General features: G+C 34.9%; 1 protein-coding gene and 1 pseudogene across 1 annotated transcript; both read left to right on the plus strand.

Moving 5' to 3' along the window:
- The first annotated feature begins 343 nt into the window (after positions 1-343).
- LOC124530639 (cuticle protein-like) lies at positions 344-5928 on the plus strand. The gene is made up of 2 exons (XM_047104874.1): positions 344-1037; positions 5212-5928. Exons 1-2 carry the CDS (start codon positions 344-346, stop codon positions 5823-5825), a joined length of 1308 nt encoding a protein of 435 aa, XP_046960830.1. The 3' UTR covers positions 5826-5928.
- Positions 5929-8213: 2285 nt separating this feature from the next.
- Positions 8214-9075, plus strand: LOC124530617 (annotated as a pseudogene).
- Positions 9076-12092: the final 3017 nt, after the last annotated feature.

A 12092-nucleotide genomic window follows, 5' to 3' on the forward strand; every position in this document is an offset into this window, starting at 1 on the left:
ATAAATGCTATAGCTTTTCCTTGTTATTTTCAAAATTTGATAATAAAATTATATAATTCATAAATAATTTGGTTACTACACAAAAACATAAACGTTCCAAAAAACCTTTGTGACCAGTTGCCGCCCGTTGACCTTTACGTACACACAATCAGATCACTATATAAGCAGCCATTGATATGTGAAATGTATCAGTTGTACACATCAGACAAAGCAATCATGTTCACCAAAGTAAGTGTTAGTGAAAGGTCAAATTAAAAGTTAAATCTGTAACTTTATCGTTTAAGAAAATGCTGAATAATAAAAAAAAAACAGTGCACTGCATTTCATACGTGTTAAATGATAAATGTTTTTGCAGGTACTATCTTTGAGCGCCGTGTTGGCGGTGGCCGCGGCTGGACTCATAGCTGAGCCTCACTACTCCTCAGCTGCTGCTGTCTCATCACAAAGCATTGTGCGTCACGACCAGCCCCACGCTGTGGCTGCTAAGATCGTGGCTGCTGCCCCTGTAGCCTACCACGCTGCACCTGTAGCCTACCACGCTGCGCCTGTTGCATACCACACTTCTCCCGTGGCCTACCAGCCTTCTCCCGTGCACTACTCTTCCGCCGCCGCTGTATCTTCACAAAGCATTCAGCGTCATGATCAACCCCACGCTACTGTTGCCCACTACGCTGCCGCCCCTGTAGCTCATTACTCTGCTGCACCCATCGCCCACTACGCCGCAGCCCCTGTTGCTCACTATGCTGCTTCCCCCGTAGCTCACTACGCTGCTCCCGCACACAGAATCGTATCTGCTCATGAGGAGGAATACGCTCACCCCAAATACGACTTCTCATACTCCGTAGCCGACGGACACACCGGCGACAACAAGTCTCAGCACGAGAGCCGCGACGGTGACGCCGTGCACGGCGAGTACTCCCTGGTCGAAGCTGACGGCTCAGTGCGCACAGTCCAGTACACCGCTGACGCACACAACGGTTTCAACGCCGTGGTCACCAACTCCGCCCCCGCCAAACATGCCGCTCCTGCTCCAGCGCATATCCTCGCTCACCATTGATTTAGTCATATGTGTTAATTAGATATTTATTATTTAAGGTACCAGTTACGTTAAAATGACGAAATATAGAAATTCCAATTGAATACTTTGTTTATTTAAAAATAATTTGACCTTTTTTACTTACATGAAACATATTTAGGGACAATTATTTCTATTTTTATCTATCATTTTTAAACTATATTACTTTTAAAATTGTAACTATAAATAACATGCTTATATTATGTTTAGTTAACATAAAACTCTCAATATAGCTAAGTATATTCATTCTGAGTAACGACATAACAAACCACGTTGATGATAACCTTCGATTAGGAAGCCTGCTAAGAATGCCACCCCAACACGAAACTGCTACCATATCACATGACTTAGTCCTCCATTAATTTAATTTAATGTGTTTGATATTTCACACGACATAAATGCTTACGAAAACTTTAGAAGATATGAAGATTCCAAATGATGTACAACTAAAGAATTGTTTGATTTGAAAGGGGTAATTAAATAACTGCCTGTAATAATAATAATCATTTGACCTTGGCATCACATATTACTCAAATTTAAATACACATTGGACAACAAATTCTCATCTGTTTCAAAAGATAGTTTATTTATTTCGCTATTTAGTAAATTTTCTATATAATTGGGTATTTGACAATTTTATAAAAAGTATTTTATTGTATTCTTAGGACACTAAAGATACGTTTAATAATTGTTTATTTCATTTTTAAAGTTAATTTATAACAAAAACAGTCATTTTAAATAATACGATTCAAAATTACCGCCAGAACAGCAAGTCACGTGACAAATTAGGCCGTGACGTCATGATTCAATAAACAGTTAAGTGAATGATCCTGTGTAAACTATTTTTCTCTTGATTTTCTTGAAATCTCGAAGAAATGGCTTCGTCATCATACAAAGTTTGCACAGTTCCTTGCTGGACAAGTACAACAATAAAAAATCCCAATAAATTATTTATTCATGTGCCACAATCGGGGCCTCTTCGTAAAAAGAGGCTGACGAACTTTATGCTCAGGGCATAGTCTGCATTTCACTGTGCACAGAGTGTGGTCACGTTTTAATTGAACATAACCAATAGCATCATCACCATAGGACTGTCTTGATGATCTGTAAATAGAAATATTTCAATAAAATAATTATGAAAAAAAAATGTAAATGGTCAGCAGACCATGTAACGCATCAATGTATTAGTAGTTATATATTGATAGACACTTTTTGCATTCTAAAACTGCTTCAGTTAATTATAAATTATTACCTACCGCAATATAACCCGAAATATATTTTTGACATACATAACCAACAAAGTAAATAATGACAAAAAATATAAAAACTTTAATTCTAAGGACATCGATTGAATTAGAACATTATGAATATATGTATACATATTTGATAGATACCGTTTTTTATACTTTCACTGAAGTTTTCACGTTTCTAAATTCTGCAGAACAGAAGTCCGGGTTTGATGCAAATAAATTTGCAATCATAAACGAATCAACTTTTGACAGATTAGCACTATCAGCTTTTATAAAGTCTTTCTCCACTTGTATTTTGACTGAATAACTAATAAAATCAACACAAAATTATTAATAAAATAACACCACCGTACAAAAGTAACAGTGCTATTTGTTTGACAGACCAAACAAGATTTGATTGTTTATTGAATCGTGACGACATGCGTTCTGATTGGCTAGTGAGCCGTTTGAGTTTTGTTATTTCACAGATGCAAAATTTCTTATTTATTTTTAAGAAATAAAAATATCTATAATGTTTAATTTGTAAATTGACATAGTTATTCTGAATCAGCATCTTGAAATCTACATAATTCAATTATTTTCTTATTTAATTGTTAGCCATGTCAAATACCGAATTCCTATTCTTCATTAATGACAACTGTTAATTAACTAACGATAATGTTAGCCCTTTTTGTCTACCACACATGTGTGTTTTTCACCCGTTAGGGTATAATATCCAAAAACGTTTAAATACATATATACACATTTTTTTATTAGAAGCCAAAAATAAAGATTCATGTTTCTATTTTAAGTAATTCGGACTATTGTATAAAACTTCAACCCTTATTTAACCCCATGAAAATAAAATTTCCAAAATTTTTCCTTAGTAGGTGTTTACTGAATAAAACGATCCAACTCACCAAATTTCCTGGCCCTTACTTTAGAAGTTAATGCTCGGCGATGATGAAATAGTCAATCAGGGCAACTTATTTTATATGTATAACTATAAATAGATAAATAAACATTACAAAATACATATGTAACTTAATCATTATTTACTTGCTTACCATATTTCTTAATTACCTTATTAATCAATTCGTTAGTATTATTAAAATTCTGAAAATTTGTGGCTAATACTTGAAATTTTATTTCCGCTTTGATAACGTCACGATTCAAAACTTTATTCTCAGATGTTGCATATTAATTAAAATTTAATGTTTCCATATGCTATTATTTTTTAATAATAACTTGAAAAAGTCTGCAGTAGTGTTTCAAACAAAGTACATAAAAAATCTGATTTATTTAAATGTATAATTTTTTACCAATGTTAAATACTAAAATCATAGGCGGGGTGACTTCCTTCTGTTGCTATCCCTAATCTTCCGCGGTCCCTATAGCTCTACAATGCTTTATAAGGGCTGCTGCCCGTACACCCATCGCTTGCTCATGCTTCTATGACCATGCAACTCCTTTCGCTAAAGTGTATGCCCAGCCTGAGGAAATCATTCGTTGCTTGAACATTCATATAATATATTCAATCTAAGGTTTTATTCCTCTTCTGCAGACCTACTCGAAATACGATTACAATTACTCCGTTGCTAACGGCACACCGGTAAGAACAAGCAACAGCAAGGGGTCCGCGACGGTGATGTCGTGAAGGTCTCATATTCATTCCAAGAAGCTGACGGCTTTATCAGAACTGTGGAATACTCAACAAAAGGTTTCAACCTAACACCGCTCCTACCGCCGCTCACGATGTCATCAAAATGGAGCAATTATGTCAACGTTATATTTATTTAGGAATTTTGTTTGCTTTAATTACCTATTTTTATCTCGTTCATTCATAATATTTATAATGCTTATATGAATACCCGTATGTTCATTAATAGTGAAAAAATATACGTCATTCGTCAAATAAATCAATGCGCAATCAACCATAAATCTAAGATTTTATAGTCCTTTTACCTGAAGTAACCAGTTTAACTTGGTCTAGGGGCTAAATATAACTCTATCCGGTTGTGTCGAATTTGCCGTCTCATCGGATTAAGAGAAAAGAGATTGTACCTGCGTTTTCAAACACCTATGGAGCTTCTGTATATGTCATGCGTAGACTGCTCCTCTTTTTTGACATTAGTCGCGTTGCCGATATTTACCAGGACGATGTACTCTAGCTCGCTCATCCTCCATACAGGAACATAAAAACTACAAGTATTGCTGTTTGACCTAAGACTATAATTATGACGAATTAATGGTACTTAAGTAGATACCCAAAACATAATATTTTATTTTATTAATTTTGATTATAACTATCTTAATAATACTTACATACTTAATTCCAAAAATATTAGTCTTCGTTTGGAAAATATGTATCGTAAAAACTATATTTTAAAATCCTTTTTTTTTTTTGTTAAAATAATTATCGAGATCTGCCTTTAATAAAATAATCATGTTTCGACATTAAAAAATGAATATAGAAAGTTAATCAAAAACAAGGCTTAAGATTTCTTAGTATTATTTATGGTAAAAAAAAACATATATTTTACACTACACAAAAATATAAATGTTCAAAAAACCTTTGTGACCAGTTGCCGCCCGTTGACCTTTACGTACACACAATCAGATCACTATATAAGCAGCCATTGATATGTGAAATGTATCAGTTGTATACATCACACAAAGCAATCATGTTCACCAAAGTAAGTTAGTGAAAGGTCAAATTAAAAGTTAAATCTGTGACTTTATTGTTCGCGAAAAAATGGATTTACTGAAATAACAGTGCATTGCATTGCATACGTGTTAAATGATAAATGTTTTTACAGGTTCTCTCTTTGAGCGCCGTGTTGGCGGTGGCCGCGGCTGGACTCATAGCTGAGCCCCACTACTCCTCGGCTGCTGTTGTATCATCACAAAGCATCGTGCGTCACGACCAGCCCCACGCTGTGGCTGCTAAGATCGTGGCTGCCGCTCCCGTAGCCTACCACGCTGCACCTGTTGCATACCACGCTGCACCTGTTGCATACCACACTTCTCCCGTGGCCTACCAGTCTTCTCCCGTGCACTACTCTTCCGCCGCCGCTGTATCTTCACAAAGCATTCAACGTCATGATCAACCCCACGCTACTGTTGCCCACTACGCTGCCGCACCTGTAGCTCATTACTCTGCTGCACCCGTCGCCCACTACGCTGCCGCACCTTTAGCTCACTACGCTGCTGCCCCGGTAGCTCACTACGCTGCTCCCGCACACAGAATCGTATCTGCTCATGAGGAGGAATACGCTCACCCCAAATACGACTTCTCATACTCCGTAGCCGACGGACACACCGGCGACAACAAGTCTCAGCACGAGAGCCGCGACGGTGACGCCGTGCACGGCGAGTACTCCCTGGTCGAAGCTGACGGCTCTGTGCGCACAGTTCAGTACACCGCTGACGCACACAACGGTTTCAACGCTGTGGTCAGCAACTCCGCTCCTTCCCACCACGCTGCACCCGCTCAGGGACATATTCTGGCACATCACTGATTTAGTCGACTGTATAATTAATTAGTTATTTATTTTATTTATGTAACATTACATGGTAACAGTAATTTTAAAATTATTAACAAAATACAGAATTCGAATTTCATATTTGATTTATTTTAAAATAGTTTTACCCCCATTCTGCATGGATTAAAAATATATAATGGTAAAAATTTATTAATCTAATCAAACAACAGTTAAGTTTATAACTTTATTAAATTTAACTTTAATGTAGTTCAAATTTGGTAGTGTGTCATTAGCAAATTTGATACATCTGAATGTGTATTAAACATCTGGAATTTATTTGAAAGTTTGGTAAACTAACGTTGTTAACAAGTTGGTTTAAACTCTCATCTAGTGAAAACTCAGGCATACATATGTAAATAATTATAAATTGAGATTTTTACCGTTTTCTCGGTAGAACCTACATTCCTAACCAGTGATAGCTTTTCATTTAATTCAATTATATAAAATAACGATTCAATAGATACACTAATTTAGACTGTACATCGTCAAGAATAATTAGATTATCACCGAGATCATTAACAAAAACTACATGTTTTCAAAAAAATCAATTACTCTCTATTTAAATAAATAAAAATTTTAACAAAAAGAAAAACCGACTTCAAACAAAACACTATTTTAAAACAAATGAATATGCACGAAAAAGTAATAAAAATAATTGCGTATTCAACATATTTTTTAGATTCTTCCTAAGTTAAATGAAATGAAAAATATTAGACTACTTAAAAGTCGATTAACGAGTATATCATGTAGTTATAGTTATTGGTATATTTGGAGCCGGTGTCAGCCACGGTGCCCTTGCCCCAACAATCAAAAGAAAGAAGCGATACGAGCCCCTAAAAGGTAATTTGTAAAAAACATATTTGTTAAAGTATTCTCGTATTGTTTTTTGATAGATATACTGTAGGGCTGACTACTAGTTATAACGGACTGACAGTCTACCCGTGACCACGAACGCTGTAAAGTGCTCGAAATGCCAAAAATAATTAATATACGCGATTCAAATCCGTTATAACTAGTTTTATTTAAATGTGTAATAATCGCGAAAATTTAAGTCAATTACTCTCACTGCCTTATAACAAAAATGCACCCGTTGCTATCTATGCTCAAGCCCATTAGTAAAATCGCCATTGAGAAATACTACATGTTCCATAGTATTATAATTAGTTGTTACAGTTAGTTAGTTTACGAATATTTATAAAAAACTTACATAAATTGTGTCAAAGTGGATAATAACAAATTATTGTACATTTTTTAAATAAATGACGAAATGTCTTGAAAAAATTAATATTCACTTTTGAAATGTCTATTGGTTTAATTTAAAACAATATACGTTTCATGTATTGATATAGAAATTAAATAAATTTTTATAATTAAAATCATTTATTTTTAATGCTTTTATCTTTTATCTTGATTTTAACTACATGGAAATGATCTATAGCAATGAACTACAACACGTCTATATCTAAGATGGCTATAAAAATATTTTGACTTTTACTTTATTTATCTAATATATTATAAATAAAAAAAAATATACCAATTTGAGTCGATGGTTATTAAACATTGGAATGCAAAATAATTCATTCGCTGATTACGATACTTGATGTTTATTGATTCCACTGGAGTAATGACTAGATAAATATCCACCCGAAAAACAGGAACTGTGATTTAAGAGAACGCGTTTTAGTATTTTTATACAGTATCTATTGTAAAATATACATTTCTTATTCCCAAAATAAAGTTATTACTAGTAAAAGTATATAAATTATCGTATATACATACATAAGTTGGACTTAAGAAAATATCATACCATTTAAATTTAGAAAAGTTAACAGATAAGTTTGTTTAGTAAGGCAATGTTGTGAAGTTATTTCATTGAGAGTTGCATAGTTTATTTTCTTTACACAAGTGAAAAAAAAAATATCCAAAAAATAAAAAAGTAAGCAAAGTAAACTCAGTGTTAATTTCATTTCTATCAATTTCATACTGTATTTATTCGACATTGCATGAGTTATGTATTTTAATAATGATGTTATTTGTTCATATTTTTACCTTTTTATCCTTAGAACGTGCATAATTAGCCCTAATCTTAAATTAGGCTTAATATTAAAACTGATAATACAAAAATCAGTGATGGTAGTATTGATTTACAAGAGTAGCGTAGACGGGAAAGGCCTTGATGTAAGCAGGCGCAGTGTTGGGAGCGCTATTTCGTACTACCAAAACTTTGGCACTTACTTAAGTTTCAAGCAAATTATTTGAGTCTTAGTATTTTTCAGCACAGGACTTATTTGAAACGCAGTGTGTACAATTAACTGTTACATCGTAAATCGTAATCGTAATCATTCAGTGATCCAACGCGACAAAATGTTCTCCAAAGTAAGCATATTCATATTAACAATTAAGCTTGACAATTAGAAATTAGATTAGACGTTGACTAATAAATTATGTTTATAGCTGGTAGCACTTTGCGCTGTAGTGGCGGTGTCCTCGGCCGGGCTCGTGCCTGCCGCACAGTACTCTTCTGCGGCCGCCGTGTCCTCTCAGAGCATCGTCCGTCACGACGAGCACGCCGTTCCCGTTACCAAAGTGGCAGTCGCTGCTCCAATCGCGTACCATGCCGCCCCTGCTACCTACGCATACCACGCTGCCCCTGCTGCCGTCACTTACCACGCTGCTCCCACTCCCATCGCCTACCATGCAGCACCTACTGCCATCGCATACCACGCTGCCCCTGCTGCGGTTACCTACCACGCCGCTCCTGTCCCAGTTGCCTACCATGCAGCTCCCGTTTCCGTCGCCTACCACGCCGCCCCCGTCGTTAAAGTTATTGTCCAGTTATCCTATAATATTTTTATAGCCATCTTAGATATAGCCTGAGGAATACGTAAGTCACTTATAAATTTATAAAATATATCCTAACCACCAACGATTTTACAAATTTTATTTTCTTCTGCAGGCTCACCCCAAATACGAGTACAATTACTCTGTTGCTGACGGACTCACCGGTGACAACAAGCAACAACAAGAGGTCCGTGATGGTGATGTCGTGAAGGGCTCATACTCATTCCAAGAGGCCGATGGCTCAATCAGAACTGTGGACTACTATGCTGACGACCACAGCGGTTTCAATGCCGTCGTACACAACACCGCCCCCACCGCCGCCCCCGCTTACATCAAGGCTGCTTCTGTCTACGCTACTCCTGTAGCCAAATACTATCATCACTGATATTTGTATTAGTTTTAAGATTACTAAATGATGTTGATTTTTGTTTATTAATTAAAATATATTATTGAATTTCCAAAATAACGTGATTTTATTTTACACAAAATCAACTAAGAAAATATGTTATTAATTTATTGATAACATACACATGAGCAATCAAATTGTAAGAATAAGAGATTCAAAATAATCTCTTCCAGAGTTCTGTTGGTGTTTTGGAATAACATTTTTAAACAACCAGTTCATCTCCGCGAGGTAAATCCCAAATATAGAGGATAATACACATTGCTGCTGACCTTTCATCTGCACGAGACCTAGGTTTATTTCGATCCTCCATCCGGGTCATCGAATCACAATTTTATTCCATTTACCATCATTTCATTACCAGTTACGCAAAATACACGACCAAACTTTGTGGGCTACTGTCGTGATGTTCATTATGATATCAACGCCATTTTTGAATTTCTATTAAAAAAATGTGCTGAAATGTGCCCAGTATGTGATATAAAATGCTGCTTGAAAAAAAATACTCAAAAAATATCATCTTTATGAGGAGGTCCTTTTTTACAAGTCCGGTTAGCACCGCTACTTTACTTCTTCGAATTTATTAAAATTGTTCCGTAATGTGCTTGACATGTGCTGTCATGTGCAGATGTAAAATATTTTTTTTTTGCAATTTTACAGGTAAATAACAAAATTTCGAAAATATAATAATTTTTTTATAAAAAAAGAATAGTTGTGCTAAAATGTGCTCAGTATGTGCTACGATGTGCCGCTTGAAAAAAAAATGACTCAAAAAATACAATTTTTACAAAGAGGTTATTTTTTTATGTCCTGTTGGTTCCTATACTATACTTTATCGAAGTTATTAAAACTGTGCCGTAATGTGCTCGACACGTGCTGCCATGTGCAAATGTAGAAAAAAAATGTTTTTTTTTTACAATATCACAAGCTGAAAACATGACTGTTTTTTTATGTTATAAGAGTTATTTGTAGGTTGCCGGAGTAACACCTACACTAAATAAGTAATCAAATTAAAATGATAATAAGGAGTTGTACGTAACACGTAATACTTAATATGATATAGATACTACCTTTATCCACTTTCAATAAATGCGGTTTGAAATTAATTATTTGTTCATTTTGAGAGATGGCAGCACTGCGTTGTCTACATCGATGAATTTATCGTTGTTTAGATTCCGAGCACTTATCGACACTTGTACACACACACAACAATAAAATTATTCCGTGAGTATATTATGTGAATATACCAGAATATTGTCACAGAATTCTTGGTGGTAGTGCTTTGTGCAAGCCCGTCTGGGTAGGTACCACCCACTCATCCGGTTCGAAGGATGAGTGAGCCAGTGTAACTACAGGCACAAGGGACATAACATCTTAGTTCCCAAGGTTGGTGGCACATTGGCGATTTAAGGAATAGTTAATATTTCTTACAGTGTCATTGTCTATGGGCGATGGTGACCACCTACCATCAGGTGGCCCATATGCTCGTCCGCCAACCTATACCATATAAAAAAAAACAGAAAATATTGATTCTATATTTCGTATATTGGTTTATTGGTTTATTTTCCATCTTTGAGAGCTTTAGGTTACTAAAAAGAAACTAGAACTATTTATATTCGTTTAATAGAGGTATGTTAATCATTTTTATGAGTGCTATTTGACCAATTTTTCGAATCCAGTCTTCGAACAAATAATGGTCATACGCAATATCCTACAAATATTATCGAATTTTCAGATACTTAGTAAATAGTAAATATGGGAAAACATCACATACATTACTCTGATCCCTACTTACTTACTCTGATCTGATTAATGTTAGTAGCTTGCAAAACACTTGTGTTATGGAAAATCAGAAGTAACGAATGTACCACAAACACCCAGACCCAAGACGACATAGAAAACTAATAAAACTTCTACATCGACTCGGCCGGGAATCGAACCCGGGACCTTAGAGTGGCGTACCCATGAAAACCGGTGTACACACCGCTCGACCACGGAGGTCATCAAACCACCCTTGAGGTAAATTGATGTATTAATTTCCATTAATAATAATCAATGTCATTGATGGATCTATAATGATTCCCATTATTTTTTTCATATTTTACTCAAAAACAGAACATCCACTTTGTCCATGTCCTGGATGACCTAAGTGGAATTCTAAAGCGATGTAAATTGTTTTAAGGCATAATCTCGTGAAAAGACATATATTTCTTGCATTTGGATATTAAATAACAGCTGCTTAAGGGGACTACGGGAGCTAATTGCCCTTGAGAATCACGCGCACACACTTACACTAACGACAAAAACGGCATGTCTCCCCGCGCACTACGCTTAGCGAGGCGGCGAGGTTACGCCTGAATATTCCAATAGATGGCGCCGAACCGCCGCGCACCGCGCCGATCGAAAGCGAAGCGAAGTCAATTCTATCAATTCCATCAATCACAGATTTCATAAAAATAGACAGGACAAAAGAATTATTTTAATTTCTTTAGTGTCATTTAAAAAAATATGATAAAATTAAACTGAATTAATTAAACTTAAATTATTTTCATTTATATTTTATGTACAAAAAATTGTTAATTTAAACATTTTTTTCTTTCATTTTTACTGTATCTCAATTAGTTGTTATACTAAATATTAAATCGTACCTATTTTTAAATTTTATAAGTTTGTTAATCGATTTATTAAATAAAATTGGAACTGTTCGTAATCTGTACACTGACAAAAAGCGTAGTGTTTGTTTGTTTTATTAATATCGGTTCACAAAGAAAACAAATTAAGTTAAAAAAAAATCTGTATCAAAAATTACTATAAAAATGAAGTCGTCAAGTCGGTTTAGTTGAATTATTCGTAAACTCGGTCAATTATAATGGGTTTAGTCATAAATCTCATAAAAATAGTTAGAATATTAGAATTATTTGTATTGTTTTTGACTGATATTTGAAATAAAACTGATTCAATTAAATTCAAATATTTTTATTTATTTTTGGTATAAAAAA

The sequence above is a fragment of the Vanessa cardui genome, chromosome 6 (genome assembly GCF_905220365.1).
Source record: "Vanessa cardui chromosome 6, ilVanCard2.1, whole genome shotgun sequence".
NCBI lineage: Eukaryota > Metazoa > Arthropoda > Insecta > Lepidoptera > Nymphalidae > Vanessa > Vanessa cardui.

What these genes read in the sequence shown, in the direction of transcription:
- LOC124530639 (XM_047104874.1), top strand. Translation starts at nt 344, where the DNA reads ATGTTTTTGCAGGTACTATCTTTGAGCGCCGTGTTGGCGGTGGCCGCG. An exon ending in TGCCGCTCCTGCTCCAGCGC is followed by an intron (nt 1,038 to 5,211) that starts ATATCCTCGCTC and finishes TTGTATCATCAC; the next exon opens with AAAGCATCGTGCGTCACGAC.